The 26,722-nt window shown below is 35.2% G+C and overlaps 1 protein-coding gene across 6 annotated transcripts in view; it reads left to right on the forward strand.

The window, feature by feature from the left end:
• Positions 1-2,969: 2,969 nt before the first annotated feature.
• LOC107069384 (uncharacterized) overlaps positions 2,970-26,722 on the forward strand; it is a 40,199-nt gene continuing 16,446 nt past the window's right edge. For 5 of the 6 annotated variants that reach the window (XM_089172881.1, XM_089172883.1, XM_089172882.1 and 2 more), the window contains exon 1: positions 3,124-5,001. In XM_089172881.1, coding sequence (XP_089029007.1) covers positions 4,892-5,001 — 110 coding nt within the window. In that variant the 5' untranslated portion in view covers positions 3,124-4,891. The other variant, XM_089172886.1, reaches the window with a different exon arrangement.

The following is a 26,722-nucleotide window of genomic DNA, read 5'->3' on the forward strand; positions in this document are numbered from 1 at the left end:
TTTTTTATGTTACTATTGAATGAGTTTGCTGATACAATTCTATCTGTTTCAGATTTAATTTTAAGATACTTAAGCTTGCGCAGCGTTGATATAACGGGCTCTTACGCCACGTATTAGTGGCATTACAGCGAGTAATATCATCTCAGCGTGCATTACGAGCCCTGATATCTTCATAAGGTGACGATGATAACATGCTACGAAATGAAGTTTCTAATAATGCTACTTTAATAAATCTTAAGTGTTCTAATATAATATATTACATTAAATATAAATATTGCTAGAAATTATAAAGGACGTTGGTACTTTAGATCGTTTAAAAAAAAATGAACAATAAATTCGACTACTTTAGAAAAATCTAAAGAGATCAAAGCCTTCGGAAATTATGTTGGTAGGTCGATGACACGTCTACTTCGCTCGAGTTCTCGCTCGTAGACCGTAAAATCCGCTTTCAATGTATTCCTCTATATTCTCTCTTCTTTTGCTATCTTCGAAGAGTACTCTGAACTTTTATTTCGAAGAAATTTCATTGCCATTTTTACTATTCCCTCCTCTCTCGTTTTCCATCTCTCTCTCCTTCTTTCTATCTTTTATCTTTTCGTATCAGTCTATTCGCTACGTCAACGTAATTTTCGCGTTAGTGTCTCGAGAAAAATGAGAAGTGAATATAAAAGGATATAAAAAAATTTATAGACATTTATCATATATGTATCCAGAAACAAGAAATAAGTTCATTTAGTAAGATGATCATGCGCAAACACGAAACGTTTTTTTTTTCACTGTCGTCGTGAGTTTTAACGTAAAATAGAATTCCAAGGAAAGTTCTATCGCTTGGTCAAGCAGTTGAGATGAGCTTTATCGTGCCAGGCTAACTGTAATACGAGCATAGCGTGATAGATGAATCATTAGCCACGATTACTTCGTTCTTTCACCGAGCTAACGAAAAGCAGAACACGCGAGGAAGCTTTTCTACTTCGCGTTCATCGGTGTTTCCTGACCGCTTGGTACGATCGATACACCTAACATTCTCTCTTACAACTTCAAAGACTATCACCTTTTTTTTCCTATTTTTTTTTGTCTTACCGATACATTACTTACAAGTTGAATCATTAAACTTAACCACAGAAAATTTCTCTTTTGAATTAGATTCTATCGAATAAATCGCACGATATGAAAATTCTATCTCATGCAACATTGAGTATCCGATCGTCAAGTTGGTTTAACTAGCAGTTTAGAAACGCGTGCTGACGTCTACTCGTACGTGCACGCATTCACGTGGTTAAGAGAATCGATTGTGTATATGTTGTTAAAGTCATTAGCGAGCCAAGTTAAGGGAGTTATATGGTTACAGCGTGCTACGCTGCTGTCTTCATTGAATTACAACTTAGACACATCCCAACGCAGGCGGCAGCATACGACACGAAGCCTAGGTTTACGATGCTCGGATTAGCATGCAAATTTGCTGCATTGAATTTCATAGTTTCGACAGCTGTAACAACCGAATGGATTCGTTGTGACGTGACGCGGTCTGTGATGTCGTATACTCATCTCTCATCCCTCCATCCATTCACCACCATCACCATCACCATCAACAAAACAACACTATCACCACTTTCAAGTTCGACTCCTACGTTCTCTCGATTCTCCACAGACGTCTCCTCCTGATAAGCGAATTGTTTAGTCGACTTAGCCTCTTCCCAACTCCTCCGTCAATTCAACCCTTAACTCGTCTCGTCGAGGATTAATTTAATCGGGCGGTTCGATACCAAGTTGTTTCATGATTTCCAATAGAAGCAAAGATTAGGCTTGCCGTCGTCTTTAGTTTGTCCAAATGAATAAATACTTCAATTCAAAGTATAATTTCAATCCATAAAGTTATAATATAACAAAGGGAAAAATCAAGTTTTATTAATGGACAATAATTTATCCTTTAAAAATGTAAATATCATTATTTTATATATGCGTGTATGTTCTTAATTAAAGAGTTCTACTTCAAAGAGAATATATGTTATCTAACGTTGAAGATAGACAAAAATATATGAAAAATAGTGAGACTTTTAGAAGCCATCGTTGTAAAGATAACGCTTGTTTCGGAACGATTACAGCTCGTGTTACAGACGTGAGAGGAAAACATGCACGTTGTCGGTTGAACCAACCGTAAGATACCTGCTACTACTACTCGTCGGTTGAAAAGCACGGTAATATCACTTTTCACTCTTGGTCGCGTAACGTCAGCTAGATAGGTATATAAAAACGTCGAGCGTAGGTGTGAGCATACGTTGAATGTATGTTTCACACCATCCACCCCGTTACCCTTCTCTCATATCTTTTCACCAGGCTATTCAAAACGCGCGCGTGAACCAGTGTAGTACATGCATGAGAGAGAACAAGAGAGAGAGAGAGAGAGAGATTCTCATATCAACGAAAGATCACGAATGACCTACTTTTTCGTTATTCCTATCAGTTGTTTTTATCACACAAGATAATTAGTTTTCCCAACCGTAAGATAAGAAAGATTCTCTCTCTCTCTCTCAATGAAAATTAATCAGGCATAAATTAAAATTATATTAACTTCTTCCAAGTAAAAACATTTTACACATATATATATAGAAGATATTTTTGTTGGATAAATCGGGAATAAATCGAATAGATAATTTTCAGGATCATCTCGTCTAGAGGGTTCTCAAAAAAAGATTAATCTTGGAAGGTAAAAAAAGAATTTTTCGATTGAGAGAAGAAAATCGATTTCACTTGAAATACGTTGGAACTCGCTTCGTCTCTTATCAAAGAGACCGAGAGAGAGAGAGAGAGAGAGAGAGAGAGAGAACGTGTAAGCAGCTTGCGCTTTAACGTGTTTCCTAGAGCTGGTAAACGGGTTAAGGCGCACGGTATGACGCGACTTTCGCGTCGACGCGAAAGCTCCTTACGTTCTCCTGGCACGACTACAACGCGTAGTATGCCTTTAGCATGCAAGCACTGCAAGCAAGCAAGCAAGCAAGCAAGCAAGCAAGTAGAAGCCACGAGCTGCTCGTATATTTTGCCAGCGCCAGCAGCAAGCAGCCTTCGTGACGTTACGTTTACCCGTTTGTAGGCGTCAGAATATGGGATGGATAGCCGTTGGTAATTCTCTCTCACTCTATTTCTCTTCTCATACCGTGAAACGAATATAACTTCTCTTGTCTTTCTCTTTTATCGAACTGCGATCTCTTCCTGTGTTCGTTCACTCTCTCTATCTCTGTCTTTTTCCATCATCATTTTTAAACTTCTCTAAAGCTTTCCTTCTCTCTTTCTACGTATAAGTTTAACTTCCCATCACGTGATTCTACCTATTTTCTTCTCTATCATTAAATATCCTACGGTTTGTTTTTAAACGCAATTTAAGCTGTTTCATTTTTCATTTATTTATCTTCTTTTATAAACGTACGTACGTACGTTTATCGTTTTTCTCTCGTAAAAATAATGAACAAAAATTAATTGACTAAAAAATTTGAAAAGAAAAGTGATCGTTGTTCTTAATTATTGTTCCTACTAAAGCACACCTTAAGTACTACAATTTGAAAGAACGTAGCAGGTTATAAAGTATCCTTTCTCGGTGTTGATTTCGTATGCAAGACACGACGTCGCCATCGTACCTTCGGTATCGCAACGCAATCTATCTCGTCTCTGACCTACTTTCTCTACTTCTTTTACTTCTTCTTCTTCTTCTTCTTCTTCTTCTTCTTCTTCTACTTATTTCTCATCCTCTGCTCACTTTCCTACCTCTGGTCCTTTCCGATAGTTTCATTCCTCTTCTCGCAACATCATCCACCACGTTCTCAAATTTTTTTTTTATTCTCTTCACCATTCTTATTCATGCGAGATGCCAGTAGAATCATAACGAAGTAGACAGTATCGGGATGCTGACCTAAAGGATCATACCTAAAGGGTTGTAACTTTAAATCAGGAAGTTTGGGAAACATCGATTTCATGAAAATTCACGTTAATTTTAACGTAATGAAACATTGTATTTTATTAATAACATTAACAACATTTATTAAAAATAATTAAATGATTACTAACAATAAATAAAAAATACCTAACGAATGAATGATATAATATTTCTTCTGTATATATTTCACTGTAGTAGTCAAAGTAAAAGCATCGTCTTTCACGCAAGCACGTCCACAATTTCCGCATTCCGGATTTCTACTGATTTCAAGGAAGATCTGATTTGAAGTTCACCCTCTTCACCGTCGGCGTTCAGCAAGCCGTCACCAGCTCGATAGAAAACGATCTTCTTTTCTATCTTTTTCTCTTCTTCTTCTTCTTCTTTCTCTCTCCCTTTCCTTTTTCCTTTTTCTTTGTCGAGAAATATGGCAAAAAAAGAGAGAAAGAAAAACCTAGCCGGAGAGGTGAATCAAAGTTACGTCTGTTAAGTTTTCAGATGGAGTCAATTAAAAGTTCGCCAAGAACTTCAAGATCCTTTATCGTAGTAGATGCATGAAAATCTTCGTCTCACTCACTCTCTCTCTCTCTCTCTCTCTCTCTCCCTGTCTCTCTCTTATAGGCCGAGAAGAAGAGGTACATCTTTTGAAAGAATTGTTCACTTTTCTGAATATTCTCGTATATTCGACTCCCTCGAAATTTTCCCTCTATGAATACGTACTTTTGAAAGTAGAAAAAAAAAAAGAAAAGAACACGATGAAATCGTATAGGTTTTAACGTCGAAATGATTTTTACCATACTCGGGGTAAAGTGCCAAGAGTGAATGTTGTTTACACTCTAAATAATAATTAAAAAATCGTCGACTTTAATGAGTCGGCTCTCTACTCAGGTTTTTAAGTCTTGATACGTAAATGTTAAGAGGCAAAGAAGCCAGAAGAAAAGGTTGGGTAACGAGATCGGTATACTTGATATGTATTCGGTAAAGTGGCGGGTCACCATTGAGTTTTGTTGTGCTTTAAGAGAAGACCATATAAATTCATACACACGTGAATCGAAAACACATACTAACCCTATACTCAGGTACGTACTCCTATATATGTACATACGTTGAATCTCATTCACTTGGTGACGATATTCGTTTAGTGTACCTGCATGTCGTTCACTCAACTTTAGGGTTCAAGTGGCAAGCCTGTAGAATAAGTATGTGTGTATGTATAAGAGAAAGAGAGAGAGAGAGAGAGAGAGGACGTATACACATTGCGTTGTTTCTGGCTTAAAGCGTGTACACACGTCGCTCGCGGTGGCCAGGCTTGCCACAACACTTGCCGTTCAGCACGTGCACGTCTCGAGTTGCCTGATTGCAAGCAACTTAATGAAGACTGGCGGGGACGCGTTCCAATTTGCATGTATGCATACCGCTCATTTCGTCGAGTGAGAAGTATACGGAAAGAGAGAGGATGAAGGAAAGGCTCTCCTCTACCTGGTTACTCTACCTGAGTAAAGGAGATGGGGGTGATCGTGGTACGAATAAGGAAATTATTAAATTTGTCGACTATCTTCTACCGATTTTCAAGAACTTTCTCTGTCTCTGTCTCTCTCTCTCTCTCTCTCTTTCTTCTTTTCGCATTTATCTTGCACGTCCCATAGGGGACGAGATATTTGCAGGATAACTCGACTGTAAAGAGACGTACGTATGTAATGGTAAAGTAGAACCACTGAAGGAAAAGTTGTACGTTGAAATCGGACGAAATGGAAGGCTTATAGGAAAGAAGAAAGAAAGAAATAGAAAGAGAAAGAGAGAGAGAGAGAGAAGAAGGATGATCTCTGGATCAGGAAATGAGGTGACGAGCAATTTAAAACTTCTTCCGGGCCGACGCAATCCAACTCGACTACTCTTCTCGCGTGGTTGAACGCTTCCTCAAAATAGTTCCCACTCACTCTCTCCCTCTCCCTCTCCCTTTCCCTATCCCTTTACTATTTATTTTTCGTTTCTCTCATTTTAACGGTTTGCAACGTTAACGTCGGCTCGAGTCGTCATTAAATTTAGTTTCTCCATGCACGTCTCTTAACGCCAGGAACGAGATGCGATTCTTAATTGCATCATGATTGTCCCAAGTGGTCGCTAGCTGGCAGGCCGACGTTAATTACGAAATTTCTCGGACGAACGATCATTTAATCGAACGTTAAACGAACGAAACGGCCGTGTGTGTCGAGTCGTTGGATTTTCTCGTTTTACGGAAAACCTCACCTCTCTCTCTCTCTCTCTCTCTCTCTCTCCATTTTATAAAAGCATGAAATTTACCTCTAATATCTCGTTTCTATACAAATTTTATCGTGATTTTCAGTAGATAAATTTGCATAAATCACGATGATGTGAACATTTTTCCTGTTCCACTCGTATGCTCGATTTACCAATTGCAAAAGTTAATTTGTTGTTTGGTAAATGAATTCAAATGTAGAAAAAAGAAAAGGTACATTAATTTTCTTCCCTATTTTTCATATAAAAATTATCGTTAGCGTGTCTCTGTCTAAATGGTCGACCTTTACTCGTCTTTAGCAAATTGACGACTTCTTGAAACAAAACAAAAAAAAATAAAAAAATAAACTTCTCTTCGTATCGTCGAATGGAATCTCATTGAATTTGTATGCGAAACGTGTTCTTGTTGTCGTCGAAAAGGCTGATTGCCGTATTCTGCTTTACCATCAGATTGCAGGGATCAAAAAGGGAGTGGATAGGTGAATGAAAGAGTGAAACAGAGAGCGAGAGAGAGAGAGAGAGAAAGCAGAAACGATCCACCGAGCGTGTACAAGAGAGAAAGAGAGGGGTTGGGTGAACGGTTTATGTTTTCCTACCGTCCGTTCAGAGGGTGGCTTGCAAACAAACCGCATTCTGTTATTTGATTCCGCCCACCCAAACGCCATTCCGCGGCCCTTTACGAACCTCCTCCTCCTAGTGTTGAATGCAACGACGGTGAGTAACGAGAAGTTTCACCGATTGGCCCCAATCTCGAGTCAAAACTATGCCTCGTAACCGCGTTTCACCGATGATTTGCGGAAAGCCGAACGAATTGTTGTTGTTCACTAAAAGAAGCAATACCCCGGGAACCTATACCCGGTGCCAAACGTATATAACACCGAACTACGCGTTATTCCTGGATAAAGGACTTTTCGTCGATCCGTACTGGCGCTTCTATTCCACCTTCCCCACCTGCCACCCGATTCGGACGAGATTCTACTATGAACAAAATGCGTTTTCCATTTTATTTTTTATTTAACTAGCAGCTACGTTGGCTTTTTCCGTTATTGGTTTTCTCGGTTTATGCTTGACCTAGTTTTATGGTTACTTTTTTTTCCCTCCGTGTTAGAAAAAAAAAAGAAAAGAAGAAGGAGAGAAAAAAAGGGATGCGTGAAATTTTGATCGTCGTGTTCTCTATGAATTTTTATCAATATTCATCTATCTCGGTCGATTTGAATAAATTAAATATATTTCAATAATAAAAAGATTATTAGTTTCAAAATGAACATTTTTTTCAAACAAATTACGTTAGTAGATATTTATATATAAACGTGCGTTAATAAGAAAAACGTGTTATAGAAATGAAAAGGGAATGAAGGTTGAGAGAGAGAGAAAGAGAGAGAAAAAAACCTTGGACAAACGCAATATCGTCTATGTAATATTATATTTCATTTCTGTCGAGAACAGCTTACTTACAGATACGAAGGAGACTAGTCTGTAAAGAGAAGAAGAATAATAAGAAAAAAATAAAAATAAAACAAAAAGAAGAGAAAGAGTGTGACAGAAAGAAAAGTAGAATAAAATAAAAATGTTCATCCGCGTAAGGTAAAGTACACATAGCGGTATATTCAAAGAAGGGAAAAAAGTTCCTTTCTTTTATAGGAAAAAAAAAAACGAGGCGAGAGTAACAAGAGTGGAAATATAAAGTGGAAGGTTGAGAATGGGTGTAGGTTGGGCCGTAGAGTTCGAGGGTAGTGTCCGTTTAAAATGTGCGATATACTATACCGCGAGTCATTTCCATTTGTCGACGTCTGTAAATATTTGCCGTAATAAACCCCCAGCGTTATTTCTACATCCCCGAATCCTAATTACGGCGAGTACAATATCGCACAAATGCGTCATCACGAAACATACTCGAAACAACAGTATTGCGTTCTATCTCTCTCTCTCTCTCTCTCTCTCTCTCTCTCTTTCTATTTCTCTCTCACTCTTTAGCTGTTTCTATCACTGATAACTGTTCTATGTAACAAACGATAATTGCTTTTGCTACTGAGTATAAACAATTTTGGTATCGCACATTGCGTTCAACGTACTACGGTAATATGCGATCAGTATCGTAGTTATAATTAACGAAATCTACGTGTATAACTCTGACCGGGCGTCACTTAAAGGTTCAGCTTAATTGATTCGATTGTACGGATTTATACGATTAATACGAGTTAATATCGATTCTTCTTTGTCTATCCTCTCATTAATCGTTTAATTTAATTACTTATATGCTCTAGAAATTTATAATCACGTATGTACGTATGATACGTAAAATTTTATCAATGATTAGTTTGAGATACGAGTATAATTTAAAATAAAATAAAATATATTAAGAACAATTTTCGTTTGAAACAGAATTTCGACGTAAACGAGGACATTAAAAATTAAAAAAAAAAAATAAATGGAAGAAAGGATTTGCGATCGTCGGTTAGAAGGTCGACCCACCACGTTCCCATATATCTTAGGTGGTATGCGAGTTTCGCCCAGGGCTAATAAGGTATTATTAATGACGTCACACCACAGTCATCTAACTGCTTCCTAACTTTCTAAACTATTCTCGCTTCCTCGGCTACTCGTAACTCTCTCTCTCTCTCTCTCAAAACTCCTTTCTCTCCCTTCGTCCTCTCCCTTCTTCCCTCCACTAGGTAATCCTCGTACCTTGACTGGCCGATTCTCTAGGTGACATTACACGCTCCTTTATCTCACGATGGTGGTGGTGGTGGTTGCTCTTACATCGTGCACGTTATCAAAGCAGATTGTTATGAAAAGCTCAAGCTTTAGTTGTCTTATGTTTTAACAGAATCGTTATCGTATTTCATACCAAATTAAAGACACGTATGCATTACATGTTAATTGAATTTTGTTACTTTGAACGCGCGACGTTAATCTTTCTAATTATTAAATTATGTTGGTTTCTTTTTTAAATAAATTTCAATAATTTCGGTTCATCTTAATTGACAAAAATAAATTATCAAGTAAATCGAATAACTGCAACTAATAACGTTTTCTTTCTTTTCTATATATATATATACGATATTATAAAATTAAAATTAACTCATTCGTATACGCGATCGTGCAAAGATAATATTGTTAAATATTAATAGGATAGGGAAAAGCAGAGGAAGATGAATAAGAGGAAGAAGAAGAAGAAGAAGAAGAAGATAAAAGAAAATGAGAATTGGTAGGAAATAGAGATAGAGTTATACTCGTTGTGTCATATGTACATATAATACGTACTATATTCCCCCGTACCTTATCTGTCTCCGTTATTATAATCACCGTTGTGCAAACTCTACGCACGATAGGATTCCTTCTCGACTTGTACCCCTCTCATCCTCCCCTTCCTCCTAAGATACATAGAAATTATAACGTAACAAACACGAGAAGCGGTTTTGAGATATTAAGAAAATTCCATTTCCGTGGAACGCGCACCTTAAGCGTGGATTTAATTAAGATCTTTCCCTAGAGAAGGTACACTTTGAGCATCTCTTTAGAAGAGAAGTATGAAGGAAAGAGAGAGAGAGAGGAGAGAGAGAAAAGCTTTCCAAGTCAAGACCGAACGTTATTCAGTCCTTAGTTCTTGCATGCGCGCATATCAGCACGCAGTCAAAAGTGCTGAAGGGTAGGAAACTTTGAGATTCTCAAGCGTACTCTTCGCTTTGACGCTGCCATGCGAGCGTAATACAGCGTACATTTACAGGAGAAGCTTTAAGCAACTCGATAACAGAATGTACTTGACAGGTGAGAAACTTCCATTTCTGTCTCTTTTCTTACTTATAATCCCTCTGCCCCATTTATATTTTCTCTCTTCTTCTTCTTCTTCTTCTTCTTCTTCTATTTATATAAGAAAATACTTAACTTACAAACTTCTAAACTAAACTTATCATCGTTCAAAGGATACCCAACGAAATCTTCTATGTTTTTCGTTTCTTTATTTTTTTATTTATCATTTGAAAGTTAATCAATAAACCCAGATGATTTAGTAAAATTCTAAAGGCTTAACTCTCTATCTCAGTTCGTTAACCGTGTTCATCAACGATCTGCATTTAATTTATATGATAATTAAATTACCAGCTTGGCTGATCCTGAGAAAGGGATGAATCGACAGGAGGTGGTAGTGGTGGTCGGTGCTCCCTCGATATCCCGTGGTCGACGGACCATGGGGTTCTAGTACCATAACTATTCCCATCGACTGCCAGGTAGTTTACAACGATGCGACGAGCAAGTAGCCCTTGCCAACCTTGACAGGTCCTACATCGTAGCACCAACGTCCTTCTTGTTGTTCACGAATGTCCCCGAGGTCATAAAATATATTGCAGCGATGGAGATGCATTGATTAAGGGACTCTAACAAGTCGATAAACTTCCTCTACCCATCCTAGATTACTTCAATCGTAATTTATCGTATCGTCTAATACGTTTATTTATTTTTCATTAAAATACTTTTACTAGAATATTACGAATTAAATATTTAAAAGTAATTGCTTAAATCTATTTGAATATTTTATCTTTTATATATATATATATATATATATATATATATATATATATATATATATAGATTTTTAATACTATAAAAATATAGAAACAAAATGAACAATTGCAATGTAAATGTTAAGAAAATAAAATGGATGTAAAAGCAACACGTGCGAAAATATAGGAGGGTTGCTAACCAATTAAACGAGAAACAATCGAAATGAAAGACGTTCACACGTCTCAGGAGGCACACATTTGGAAAAGGGCGTATATATATGAAGTGAGGTACCTCCATAATACCGAAATGTACTTCCACTGGAGTCGGCCCAACTACGAATTCTCGTCCATAAAATATATCGGTTTCTCTCTCTCTCTCTTTCTCTTTCATTTTCTCTCTTCCTCACGCACGCACGAATCGCTAGGTGGAATTCAAACGGCGCATTTGCGCAATGGGACGTGCAAGCAGTGCACTGAATATGTGTGTGTATGTGTGTGTACGCGCGTGTCTACTACGTGTATGCCCTTTTCCAGCATCTCTCACCCTGGGTTTCACCCTATGGTTATATACATACCAGACGAGCTCGAGCAGAAGGTAGAACGATAAAGTCGAAAGGGCCGTTGCATTCGGACCAGTACTGTGCGTTCCATTTATGGAATTGCATGAAAAATTCCTCACGCATATCCAGCAATGTTTCGTTTCCTTTACCCTCCTCCTTCCTAAGCCCTTGTTATCGTCGTAGTCGTCGTAGTATAGTCTTTTTTCTATAAAGCAATTGCTTGCGAGAATTTTTCCTATGCATTTATCTAAATCAACATTGTGTTCTTAACTTTAAAAACCGGATTTATATATCCCCTATTTTACTTGTATACATAAATACTATATTCGTATATAAATTTTTTAGTTGCTTTCAAACGCACAGAAAAATGAATTATATTCGTAAAAGGATTCTTATTTATTCTCTTATCCTTTGTACGAAATTAATTCGTTTTATTATATCTTTAGAAAAAGAAAGAAGAAAAAAATCTCGCCCCGTATATTTTACTTTGCTTTTTTCTTCTTCTTCTTCTTCTTCTTCTTTGTAAAAAAAGTAAACGAGAAATCTCTTGTACGTGGTCTTTCCTTTTTTTCCTTCTTTTTTTTTTCTTCCAGGGGGTTCTTAAAACAATATAGCTTTGCCTTATATATGATCTCGGAGATATTACGCGGGCGAGTAAGTATTATACATCGACCTTAGTCGTGCCATAAAATTAAAACTTTTATAAGCATCCTCGCTTAGTAGTTTACATCAGGCGTTAGGGTATCAACCAACGTTAGGTACAGTAACGAAATATACCTTTAACATTGAAACATTTCACTGCGTGCCTGACCTCCTACCCCTAACTCTCTGTAATTAAGATTTAGGAGCGGATACTCTTAGCCCGAGTTCCCTAAAAAAAGAAAAGGAGAAAAAAAAATTAAAAAAAAAAAAAGAAAAATATATAAAAAGTCGTTCGATGATTGGTCGAGAAGAAAGAGTAGCCAGGATATTACGAAGTTGCCTTTTTCAGGTGGGCTCGTAACGGCTTATTACAAGAACGAATGGCTCGTTATTAAGGAGATAGTAGAAAGCACCCCGTGAAACACAGGCACCCCTCTTTAATTTTTACCCTTACTGTTAGACCGCACAAAAGTGAAATATATCGGCTCTGCGTTGAAAGCACCGACGTGTTAAGGTCCTGCGAAAACCCATGACTTTAATAGACGAAAAAGTGAGAATGAGAGAGAAACAGAGGAAAAGGATACCTGAATAAAACACCCTCTCACATCATCTCCTTTTCCTACAGCATCATCACGGGCAGATGGCATTAAAAATTTGCGAAAGAACACTTTTTATCTCTCTAACCAACGACCTAACTCGTAAATCAGCACGTAGAATGAATATATTATGGCTGTTATTAATGGGGTTACGCTGTCGAGGATTACGCATTTAGGATACGCACCAATGAGAGAGAGAGAGAGAGAGAAAATTAGAAGCTGGTAGAGGGATAGTAGTTCGGACAATGAAGGTAGGTAGCATAATGCAGCCTATGTCGTTGTTGTACCCTTCGAATACCAAAACACAAGGCACACTATGCGATCTTCCTCATTCCTCGTTGACGTCAACGTCGTCGTCGTCGTCGTCGTCATGGGCCCATGCCCATTAAAGGGACACAGAAACGAGGTAGAGCACACACAGGTCAGTTCCTATCAAGCTTGGATTTTCCCTCTTCGGAGTACTCCCACAGCTCTTCCAGTCCCTCTCGTGTATTATCAGCCTGTTTCTGTTGGCCATAAACCGTGTTTGCTGACTACAAATATAGACCATACTCGGTTTGATTTTGATTGCGTGATTTTATTACATATTATTATGATTTTTTAATACCTTAACCTCTTAACGATAGATAGAAAATTTAACGTAATCCTGTGTTTCGATAATATTAATTAATTATTGTAATTAATGGAAATTAGTTTTCCTATTGAATACCGAAAGATAAGCTGAGAAACTGTTGTATTACTGAATTCATTATCTTAAACTATCAGCTTAATTGTTCTAGTTTAATAAAGTGATTTTAAGGGCAAATATTTAAGAGAGAAAAAGAGAAAGAGAGTGTAATTTATTATTGTTAGAAATATTAATTACCTCTGTCTACGTCGTTTATTATAACTTTCAATCAAATCGTGACTAAAACCAAGGTTTTCTTTTTTGTTTTTTTTGGATGTTACTATAAACATGAAAATCTTCTCTATCAATTTTTTACAGTTAATCCAATGCTCACGCTCAATTCGTTTATTCACGAGTGCTTGGATATAACGTTACCAACATATTCATCCTTTTACGTTTTACAGACATATAGGGTGAATTTGGGGTAGAGCTTGTGGATTAGGCTATCGACGAAGTACATTCCAATCCCAAAGCAATGGCGTGAAATCAAAATGACGCTTTTGATCGTACTCTACTACTGAAAACAAGCTAACGTTTCTGGCAGTATCGTGAAATGCAACCTCATTGCATTGTTCGCGGCATATCTATCAAGCCGTAACAAAACGTCCCACTTGCGGATTGTCCGCTATGAAATAAAAGCACCACGCAAATGGTTCATTCAATTCCCGTAATATTTTTGATCGGACACAGTCCTATTGGTCCGTCCATCACTTTACAATTTTATTAATGCTTTTAGTAACTCCTTCATCGATAAAATATAATCACAATCGATTGTAATACAATTGATATAATATTCGTAGATTGATTTGCTCATATATAGTTTTTTTTTTCATAAATCATTAAACAGTTGGATTAAAATCAACAAAAAAATTCATTCAATTCATTCGTTCATTCATTAAACCTGTTTATAATAATAGTGGATTTTTATCTGTCACCTGATCAAATATTTTAATGATTTTCTAATGAAATAAATAATTAAATCAATATTACATATACATTGATAATTGGTTATAGAAAAACTTTGAGCAAAAATGTTGTTAGAAACCAATTTGTCATATATCAAAAGCAAAAAGCTTTGATGAAATATTTGAAGTGGGATGGAACACGCGCTGGGTGTTACGAAATGAAAGGACAAAATAAGAAAAACAAAAATAAAAAAAAAAGTGTGAATACAGGTATGGGGGTGTATAACAAAGTGTAATGATAGATTGAACCACTATCGGATCTACCATTCAGATAGGTTTACGAGCTTGGTATAACTTCTGATCGCGCATATACTGACATGATTTATCACACTACCGGTAAAGCGATTCATTTACGTTTCGCGGGACGAAATAAAAGCAAGAAAAGTTAGCATTGTGTTTGAGTACATTTCAGATAGAGACAGTAGTTTCTCTCATCGTATGACTCATGTATTCTGAATGCTCGACTTAATTTATCATTCGATGCGATACAATCGGTGTAGCTTCGCAAGTTCGTTTCGTATAACGTACCTTTTTTCCGACGTATAAACACTTTTTTCCATTCCCCTCCCCTCACGGATTTGAAACTCAATAGGTACAAATGTAAACTGTACGGGGTTGGCCCAATCAATTTTCTTTCCGGGATTTTTTTCTTTTTATAATACACTACTACTACTACTACTACTACTACTACTACTACTACTACTATGTATAATATGATCTATTATATATCAAATAAACAGATTGATTTTCTGTCTTCTTTGTTCGTAAGATATATTATAAATACGTTTTATCAAACGTGTATTAACACTTTGATTAGCATCGTTCGATTAGTATAGTTACGTTTTAGTAGTAATTAGCGTATTTCCGCGTTAAATCGATTAAAAGCTATTTACGGTGCAAACAGAACAAAGCTCTTTGTAGTAAACGCGAGAGAGGGAAAGAGAGAGAGAGAGAGAGAGAGTTGATTTTAGACGTTCTTTTGGTTAGATCTCTCCGTTTGAAATTTACCACCATCAACCAAATCTCTGTTATTCTCTATAAGTTAACAAGCCGTTTAGCTTGCTAATACATTAATTAGGAACGTTGTTGTTGTTGTTAAAACAGAAACCTTATGTTTAATTTGTAAAAAGACGAGAGAGATAGAAAGAAAATGAACAATCTTTTGTATAAGCCTTTTGTTTCGATTAAAATTTTTTTTAATCTACATTTATATCTTTGATAAATAATTTGGAAAGGTTTGCATTAATATAATAATGAAATAACATTAATAATAAAGTTTCTCTTCGAGTATAAGATATTTTTTTTAATTAAAATTTCAACGGAAGCATTGGAATCGAGGAACGGATTAAAGTCGTCCGGGTATAAACAAGTTTGAAGGAAGTACATACATAAACTCGAAAATATCCATAACGGCGTATAACGGAAATTTAAAACCACTTGGCTGGGCCGAAGATAGGTTGGTAGGTACGCGTACCTACTACGTAGGTACGTAGGTACTCGTCATATATTTTATATTTTATCGCAAACTTCTCGTGTATATGGCGGAGGAATACTCCCATCGTAGGTAGACACGTCGAAAAATTGTTCCGGACTTGACAGCGACTCGATGTCACGCCAAACGTTGACAAATTTTTCCGAAATATCCGTTTTTCTCCCTCGTACGTACGTACGTACGTACGTACGTAAAAAGAAAAAATAAAAAACCTTATGGAAAGAGAACGATGAAAAAAAAAAAAAATAGTCGAAAAATGCTTGTAGATTTTTGTAAATCCCAAGGAAGTCAAAAATTGTCCTCACGTAATACAGCGAGAGGGAGGAGGACGTAGTTGAATCGATGATAAATTTTTCAATGTATATTTTATATTTCCTCTCTCTACCCTCAAACTTAAACGTATTTATTATATATTTCTTCTCATGAAATTGAATTTATTTATTTATTTATTTATTTATTTGTATTTTTTTTCTTAACGTCACACGGATCAATTTGAAACGTTCTTTATTCAACATTTTAACGTGTAATATTATTTGAAAGAATTGTCGAATGTATATGGGTAAGATAGTGTAACAAAAGATAGATAATCCATGATGGCCCTTCGTTAACTCACCTGCCTCGTAATGGGACACTATGTAAAGAGAGCCTGAGCACGGTTACTCGATAATCCGAAGGAACATCATCCGATATCGTGCACCTTGCTACAAAGCATACTTCCATCCTAGTAGCATCTACATAATATCTTTACTCACTTTCATCGATATACCATCTAGAGATCGAATTTCCATTATATATCGATACGAGGAAGACCTTTCTTCAACGTAATAAAGTATCAAACTTAAATTTATGTGTTTAGCAACAATAGCATAATAATTTCAAAGTAGCTACGTGTATACTGTTGTTCATTCAAGAATCTAACAGATGAACCAACCACGTTGCAAGATTCTCATTTCTTTCTACCAGATTTCTACGTCACTGGCAAATGATCATTTCTTCATCTTATTTCTTCTCTGTCTTTCTGTCGATCTGTCTGTCTCGTTTTCTAACAATTCATCATATCCATATGCATGTATCTTTCATTATGATTTTTCAAAAGTATACGGTGTCTGTTGTCAATTATAAAAGGTCGCGGTCATTGCACTACCTGCAAAATCGAAACAATGCTGAGAGAAGTCTCCATTATACCGAACATTGAATATTTAATAACTACGTCTGATCTTAAGAAGATTATGGACCACGTAGCCAGCAACCACGACTGCTGCTGCTGCTGCTGCTTCTCATTAATATTGAAAATGAACGAAAGTGTGCGATTTACGTGAACACGTTTCTCGTTTATTCTTTAATTTCGATTTATTATTTTAAAAATTTATGTTAAAATTATTCGATCGTAATAATAATAATAATAATAATAATAATAATAATAGCATTTTTTTTTATTCGTCTGTAACGTTTCTTACAATTACTTGTGTCTGATATTTTTTTTAGAAAGCACTAACGTTCATTTATCAGAAAAGTAATTTTAAAAGAATTGACACGTGAACCTAATTAAAGTAATCGATTTACGAGCAACTCTTAGTATCCTCTTTTTTCATTCTGTGTATGAGTGTGGGTGTGTCTCTTTCCAACTCTCTCATTTCTCAAAATCTTTCCTACGAGTTTCTACGAGTTTCTTTGGAAAATACTCCAGTGGTACAAGTAAAGAGGAAAAGTTCGGCCATGTCGTATGTAAATTAGCCTTGGTGCTTCCTGCATTTTCCAGAGAATGGTTAATAAATCATTTGGATTTTAAGAACGGGACAAAGTTCGGTTCAACGAATTATTAATTAATACTCTCTTGGATAAAGAATATAAAAGAGAAAAAGAAAGATCTTTTATGAAGACCTTTAATTAAATATTTCAAGAATTTTATTCATAAATCTTAAAAATGATTATATATATATATATATTTCACTTTGTATATTCGTAGAAAATTTAATTGCATTTTGAGATACATTACGTATAATTATTTATGTGTATAGATGAGTAAGATAAAAAAAAACAGATGTGGGAGTATCACACATAGTAAAAATGAAACTTTCAAAAAATTTAGGTTCGAAATATGAGACGAATGCAGTTTTAAAAATTACTGTACCTTGAATATTCATTAATTTTGATCTTACGTTTCATTATTTCATTATTTATTTATATATTTATGTATAATTAAAATTTTTTATTTTATTTTTTTATTATTTTTATTAAATATATATAACATATATTAAAATTATTAATATTTATTTAATGTTTACTTATAATATATAAATATATTTTATATGTGTAATATTATGTATACTTATGGATATATATTTATATTGACATATATAATATTAATTATTAATATATAAATTATTATATATGGATACGTAAAGTAAGGATATATATATATATATATATATATAGTATATATAGTAAAATATATATATACTTTACTTATCAATGTATCTATATATATATGTATGTATTTTGAAGTCTTGTCTGAGAAGATTGCCGTGGGTAACGAAAAGAAAGAGTCGTTGGAAGTTGGTAAAGTTAGGTAGTGCATGATGCACTTGCCGAGGGCGTGAATAAGTATGTCTCAAGTGGCTCAAGTGGATATGCCATTGGTCCAACACCGACAGCACCCATGGGCGGAAATTAATTTTACGTGAGTGTTCCGACCTTTTACACATATGGTTTAATATATGTATATATGTGTGCGTGTATGTGAAAAGTACGCATATGATCTGTCTTAACGAGCTGCGACGAGATTTTTTTTCTTGCCCGAAAAATGTCACGATGAACAAAAAAAAAGAAACAAACATCCGCAAGGAGAGTCAATTTTATTTTTGGACTGATCGTTTCTCATATATTTTATAATCTAATTGTACTTATTTATTATTATTTTATTTGATAGGATTATTTTACAGTATCTCATTTGGTTTTTCTATTCTTTATTTTAAATCCATATATATATATATATGATAAATCTTTAATCTGGATAATTATAAATATAATTAAGGATGAAAACATGGCAAATTATCAGAAACAAAAAAAAAAATACAAAAATGAATTAATATATGTAAGAATTGTTGGAAACCACTCGCCATCGTCCCACATGTATGGTATAATAGATTCATGCATATTCAATAGTAAAAGCGAGTACGTCGATAAATCTTTTATTAATGAATTTTTGCGTATACACGATAGGTTAAAATCAAGTTAATTAATATTAATAATATTTTATTAATCTATATATATATATATAAATTAAATAATCATAGGAATAATATAATATTGCATTTGTGTTCATTGAAGATTGAAGATCACTGAATGAAACGTTAATGATTGCATTGAAAAGGTCAAAGTACACTGAGCTTGTTTCTATTAGCGTAGGATTTACGAGAAAATTAAGTGGTACAATCTCATCGCATATCAAGTAGCGCGAACGTATTCAGAGCCCCATTACGTGGCACGAGCCCCATTGTTCTCGCAATTCAAATGGACTGACGTATGTAAAGCCAAAGCGGTATCTCGGTAAGAGAAATCGATTAACTCAATGTGGACAACTCGCATAGCATAAAACCAAACCCTTGGTATCATTAATCAACGTCCATCGTCACTTTTCTCTCAGCACTCTGTACGAACACATATATATATATATATGTATGTATGTATATATGTGTGCGTGTTTCTCATAGAATATGAATCTTTCTTTCATGTAATCTTATTTGATATTCATGTTTACTTTGATAACATAATAGTTCATAAAAAAAAAAAAAATAGTTTGACTATTAAGTTACGATATATATTTTATAAGATTGTCAGATTGAATATTGAATTATAGGTTGAATATGAGAAGAAAACTATTTCAACCGACAGAAAGAAGAAGAAGAAGAAGAAGAAGCACATCAATGCCCATGAAATTCTCGCGAGATTTATCTTTTAAACCGTCGACTCATCCAAACATCACACGACAGTAAGATGTACATTCTTCGTATGAGAGGTGAAGATGAGGGTGAGAGGTGAGGGGTGAATCTTAAAGGTAGCGTAAACGGAGCAGAAAGACGGTGTCAACACGAAACGAAGGAAAGGCGTCGCTACGTTGTTGATTTAGGACGGAAAAGTCGACAAAACTCCCTAGCGAATGTAGGCTAAACCTTTTGCGAGACACGTGTTACAAGATCAATATTTTTTTGTAAACCCTCTCACCCCTCTTCGTCTCCACCGTTTCTTGTGAATTTTCGCGTAAAGCATTGAACGAACTCGATGATTGTCAATGAGAGAAACAAGGAATAAAAAAAAAAAACAATGAAAAACGCAGTATTTTGTAACACATTTATAAAAATATATTTGGAAGGAATAACGAGAGAGATATCCGGTATCTTTACATTTTTCAATTTCTATCCGTTTCGTGGGCTGTGCTTCCACGCCCTCTCTTTATCGCCTACCCCCAGGAAGGCTTTTTTTATGGGGACAATCGCCGAGAAACATCTGCGACCCGTACTTCGACACGAACGGGAGGATTCTAAGGATTTATACAGCCATCCAATTTAATTCATCCCGTGTTTAAACACTACCGCGACAGAATAAATTACTGTAAGACCCAGTCCCTCCTCCCCCGACCCCTTTTCCTCCCTTGATCGAGATCGTTTAGGCTTTATTGTACTCGGAAAAGTTGCGTTATTTAATATCAATCGATATCTTGTCCTTTAAATTTCCTTTTTATATATATATATCTTTCCTCTCCCATTCGATCTAGGAATTTTTTATTTTTAGTTTTTTTTTTTTGGTTCTTTTATATTTAATTATTCATCAACTAGCTAGAAAGTGAAATGCCGATACTCGAAATTGAATTTTCGAATCGAATTAATTAACCCAACGAATAGATAGATATATATGTGGTATACATATACATAGTTGTATATATGTATATATATATATATCTTTAGAGTAGAACAATCAAGGCCGTTAGACGTCTCGTACAGACTTTCCACGTTCGTAGCAGAATGCATTAAACATTTTGATTAAAGCTGTCCCGTAGGAAGAGTCGCGGTATAAGTTCGTGGAGGACCCTTTTGGGTAAGAGCAGTGTGGACGACACGAGATTCCTCTCGTGTTACGTCGTCCTAAAGGAGTGAGGGGGGGAGGGGGAGGGGGGAAGAGAAATGAGAGAAAACAAAGTAAAATAGATGATGAAGAAGAAGAAGAAGACGTTGGATGAAAAAGAATAAGAAAACTGAAGAAGAAGAAGAAGAAGAAGAAGCGTAAGAGATTGTCAAAATTTTCGTGGGTTATGCTCAAATACAAAAGAAGGGGGATGGGCGGTGAAGTTTAAGAGAAAAGGTGATGGGTGGGTGCAGGGTGGAGTTGGGAAGAAGGTAGGGGGTAAATTCTTGGAAATCTTTACACCCTCCTGCCGAAAGGGGTCTTTTCCCTGGGTTTAAACCTGCTCGTGGCGTTTAATGGCGTCTGTAAGTTATATCCGAAGGGACGTGGGGGAATGGATATTCGTTATAGGTAGAAAAGAAGGGATGAAAGGAAGAAAGAAATGGGGAATAGACTACTAAAGGAAAGAAGGAGGAGTAGAAAAGTATGGGTTGGAGTACTGTAGGATATCTTCCTTTTTTCGAAAGAAAGAAGAGAATCGAGAAGACAGGTAAAAATAATAAAAAAAGAGAGAGAGAGAGAGAGAGAGAAAAAAAATGTTGGAAAAAGACGCACTCGGCATATTCCCACACAAATTACCGAATGGAAAGGCATCCCAACGTTCGGTGAAGTATCATTTAGGGTAGGGTGGTCTTTCGGTTCTCGATCTTTTCTGCTTCGTCTAAGGGTTTCTAACGTTCCTCGTTCAGAAAGAGAAAGAGAAAGAGGGAAAGAGGAGAAGAAGAGGAGCATGAAGGGAGGATAAATTCGTAACCTTCGGGAGAGATGGTGGTTTAAATCTCTCTTGGCGAAACCGCAACCCCCTAAAGATCCACCACCACCACCACCGCCCTTTCTCGATTCTCTTCGAAGACTATCTTTCTCTCCATCTTTCTCTCTCTCTCTCTCTCTCTCCCTCTTTATACCCTCTCTTTGGTTACTGTCCTCGTTCGCGAATTTGTGCGACGAGCCAAGGTTGAAAGGAGGATTGTCTACGATTAAGTTACTTCACTTCGATGTATTCCACCCCCGTTCTCTGATATCCTTGCAAACTCTAATGCAGATTTTGTATGTGCATTTCACACAACACAACTTTGTACCTTGATCCTCTTCTATATTGAATATGCAATTTGAAAATCAAATTTAATCTTAATCGATATTTCTTTTTTATATTTTTTAAACCTCTCAATTTTGTATTATATCTTTTACAATTTATATTTATAAGATTGCAATTAACCCTTAGAGTGTTATGGATGCATACATGCGTTTGGTAAAAATTAACAGAGTAGTCTATCGATGCATTTAGGTGTTTGTTTGTTTTTTTTTATTTAATGTTATATTAAATTAATATAACTATACTATATGTATAGTTTTAATAATTTTATTAATATTAATGTAAAACAATATAATGTTTATATTAATTAATTAAAATTATATTTATATAGAAAGAAAAACTCTTTAATTATTAAATATAAATTATTATAATATTATAGAATCTAGTTAATAATAAATTATTCCGTTATTACAACAAATTTTAGTTAAATGTATTCAACACTCAAAGGGTTAATTCTATTGAATTTTTTTTGGATATAATTAATTATTTTGTCTTTTTTGTTCTCATTTAACAGTATTGACAACATTTCTGTCAGTCTTATTCTATGTCATAGCTAAAAGCTATTACTACTTTTAGAACATCACAATACTGAATCCTTTCTTCTATGCTTTGATGTGGTTCGATCAAGGAACATAACAAGGAGCACGCATTTTCAAAGTCGACGTACCGTTTATAACAAAAGAAAGGAAGGAGCTCCGATAGGAAGGGCTTTAACTTCCTGCCTTGACTTTTTGCCCGTCATCATCGTCCCTTCGCAAGCACACGACGACGACGACGACGACGACGACAACGACAACTACGACGACTTTCCCTTTGTTCAACGAACTTTCTTTAGATCGTGAGATTCGTCTTTAAAGCTAACAATCTTTCGAAGAAATGTGTCGCGAAAGGCGAGGACAACAACGTCATTCACCTTTTTACTACCCCTTAGACCATCGAACCCATTTTCTTCTTAAAATGTTACTTTCAGACGACTAATTCGAAGAAATAAAAAATAAAAAAGGATATCTGTGAAACACTTATACAATTAAATAGAATTACGTTTTTTTTTTTTTAAATTTAATTTTATTTTATTTTTAATTATTATTTAATTTTATTTTATTTTATTTTAATAATTGTTATTTAGTTTAGTTTTATTTTTTTTTTTTTATTACGTTATATATTCGTTCATTTTTACTGCCCTTATTATGTTTTCCCTTATTATCTTTCTCAGTGTTTTATCTTCTTCGTATTTTCATTTATTCTACTTTCATTTATTCTTTGTAATTATTTTCTTGGAAAAATGTGATACACAATTGTATCAAAAACAAACGAAAAAAGATAATATTGGAGATAGGGGGTTGTTATTATTAAAAATGAAACGTATAAAAATAATACTAGCACAATCGTTTTTCAAAATGAGCCAATCTACGCAATACACTTGTCTCGATTAGAATGCACAAGCGTCAAGAACTTTCTCTCTAAGTTTTATTCCAAGTATTTTTGTACAAAGATGAATAAGTTCAAAGGATCACAGGGTACTCGTATGAAGTCGTACACGTATTATTGTTATATTGAAAAGAGGAAACAAGTAAAAATGAGAAAAAGGGGTAAAGAGTTTCAAAAGAAAAAGAAAAAAAAACGAAATAATAAAAGAAGCAAATGAAGCAGAAGAAAAAGACAGAACTTACGTTCGTTAATTTCTTTTTTTTTTTTTCAAATGACCGGAGTGTATTAACCTTGAAAAAAAAAAAGAATCATAAATTACTTAAATATCCGGGAGAAAAAAAAATAAAATTAGATCTGGGGTTGGCCAGGGGTCGGTGGTTGGTCGGTTTTTAGGGAAGAGTAGAAGAAGAAAAGAAGAAAAAAAAAAATGGGAAAAAAAACTGAGAGCTTTTTCAACCACTTCGGCTTTGCTTATGAATGAGAGAGTCTGGTGGCCAAGTGTAGTGAAAGCTGCAAAAGAGTGTGAGAGTGTGTGCGTGAGAGTAAAAGAGAGAGAGAGAGAGAGAGAGAGAAAATGATAAAAAGAAAAAGGTCCGTTTCATCGACTCGTCTAGGAAATAACACGTACCGACGAACGCGTTAATCATTCGCACCACGCTCCGACTACTGGACAAGAACGGCTTATGGGGGTAGAACGGGGGGGGATAGGGGGTCACATTAAGCTTCGTAATTAAATTAAAAAATTTAAATAACACCGCCACCGCCGTCGCGTGGGGACCTACGAGAGTTCTCCTCTCCACCTACACCACTCGTCTGAGTTTTTTTTTTGGTTTCACTTTTTTTCCGTCTCTCTCACACTCATTCGTTTTTTTCGTCTGTCTTGAGGCCTCTCTTTCTCTATTATTTTTATTTTTTATTTTCATTATTATTATTATTATTATTGTTCTGTTTGAAATAAAATGTCAAGTTAAATCATTGAAAAAATGACTTTGAACATTTATTGGATTGGCAACTAAATCATTGCTAATTTTGAAAGGCCACCTATCAACAAAATCCCCAATCATTGGGGACCATATCCAAAATATAATCGTCAAACGGAGAAAATTAAAAAAAAAATTAAGAGAGAGAGAGAAAGAAATAGGATTAAAGGGGTTGGTGGGGTTAATCCACTTTTATAAACCAGATACAGGGTGTCCTTTCGCATTATTCAACTTAATGAAGATGCAGATATGCAAAAATTACTTAGGGACATTTCGTTTTGGTTCGCCAAGCATTTGACTTGTTTTTTTTTTCTTTTCTTTCTTTCGTTTTTTTTAGGAGGGGGGGGGGGTGGGATGGGTGGTAAAGTATCCCTTTTTATTTAGCCACTCTTCTGGCTTTTCTTCTCTATCTTCCCTTTTTCTCATTTCACTATATACATATATAGGTCTATCTCTTTCTTTGTTCAACTGCTTGTCTCTTCTTCTATCTCATATTTCTTTTTTGTTTTTTTTTTTTTTTTTTAAAGAGATAAAGAAGAGTAGTAGTAGTAGTAGTAGAAAAGTTGATACAGTTCCTCTTGAAACCCTTTTCTCTAAAAACCGACCTCTTCTCTCACGCTTGAAATAAAATAAAAGAATCGTCGTAAATGTCCCTAGCTATTTGCATATTAAATTTGTCCTCCTTTTCATCTACGTAGAACTTCGTTCAAATGATTATTCTTCATCGTTCGTTTAAAGTACTCACAAACCACATGAAACGCGTGTCCAAGAAACTTACCATTACTGGTCGAGACAACACTTTACTCCCGTTGGAAAAACTGAATTGTAGAAAAATTTAAAGGAACAAAAAAAAACAAAATAAGAATGAAAATGATAGAAAGAACAGAAACAATGTTTTATTCAGTTCAATGTAGCTGCTGCTGTTGCTGATGTTGCTGTTAGCAGTTTACCAGAAAGAAATATTTTAAATAAAAGCCAGGATGTTGAAGGTGGTAGTTCGGGTTACAACTAGATGTTGCTTTCTCAGTTATCTTTTCTTACGTATTACAAACTGGTAGTATTATTTCTCAGTGTTAGTTAGGAAAATGGAATAAAATAAAATCAAAATAAAGAATATTTTATACTGTCATTTTTACTGTCTAGCCTTTTATTCTACGAACAAGGAATGTTCTCACCATTTTCAAATTAGACATTATTATGATTATTCATGGTGTTATTTGCTATTGAGTTTAATACTGTGAAATAATTAGAATAAAATGAAAAAGAAGACATAAATTAAACATTTTTTTATACACTCAAAGATCATTAATATACTTCTTTAAATAATTGCATACCTTTTTAAGAAATAATATCATCCCTTAGAATAATTTATTTCCCATTTAGTTAAAATAATCACCAGTAAGAATAATTTGTCATCCTTTAATTCGAGTTTGTATTATTCCAATAGTCGAAGAGTTTTTAATCGAACGAAGTATTGAGTTGGCAATTAAGTCATTGATGATTTTGTTTTACACCTAATTCAGTTTTTTGATAGCAAAGATCAGAAATTGATACTGCCTGACCAATAGTAAAAGGTCATCAACAAAAATGGACAATACCTAATTGAATAAATTGATATTTTGGAATTTTCATTCTGATTTAAAATTCGTAATCACTTAACTGCCAATCCAATATTTGCCATAAGCAACTTGTGACAACACGGGTGTCATAAACAGACGATGATAATCGTTTAAACGTATTGTCCAGTGGCAAATGGTCTTAAAAATAAAAATAAAAAAAGTAAAGAAAGGTAGAACAAAGGTTAGAGAAAACTTTGGCCTTTTCTTTTGTCGTCTAACATAGTTGAATCGTCGAAGGTTGCGTGCCGTCGCGTTATATGAGAAGATCACGCGGCAAATTTACACTCTTTCCTTTTTCCTTCCTTCCTTCCTACCATCCTTTCTCTGCTAGCCCGTCGAAAGCCTTTTACCTCCTCGATGCTAGCAGGAAGAAAACTAAAGATGATAGGGTGAGGGGTGTGAGTAGGGGGTTGATGGCGTATTACTAGTTGAGACTTAGACGCGTTGAGAGTCTCCATGGTGACCCTGGGAAGAGGAGAGCCCATCCTTGGCGCCATAATGAAATTCTGGAAATCCAAGGGACGACTACGGGGTTTTCGTAAGAGAGAAGGAAGAACGAGTTGAAGTAGAGTACAAGAGAAAGATAGAGAGAGAAAGAGAGAGGATAGCATGAGCCACTACGTGAGTCCGTTCATTTCAAACTTGGATTTCCCAACAGGGGAAGTAGTTCTACTTGAAACACACGAACGACATTTGGTACATTATTTGAAATCCGTACGTAACGTTTGCTTTCATTATTTCTAAATTATTATCGTAAAAATGATAAAGTCAACCCCTACCCTATCCACCCCCCCCCCCCAGGATATCTAAAACAAACGGTAT

Source organism: Polistes dominula, unplaced genomic scaffold (genome assembly GCF_049000335.1).
Source record: "Polistes dominula isolate Pdom_NZ unplaced genomic scaffold, Pdom_raw_medaka contig_22, whole genome shotgun sequence".
In the NCBI taxonomy this organism is placed as follows: Eukaryota; Metazoa; Arthropoda; class Insecta; order Hymenoptera; family Vespidae; genus Polistes; species Polistes dominula.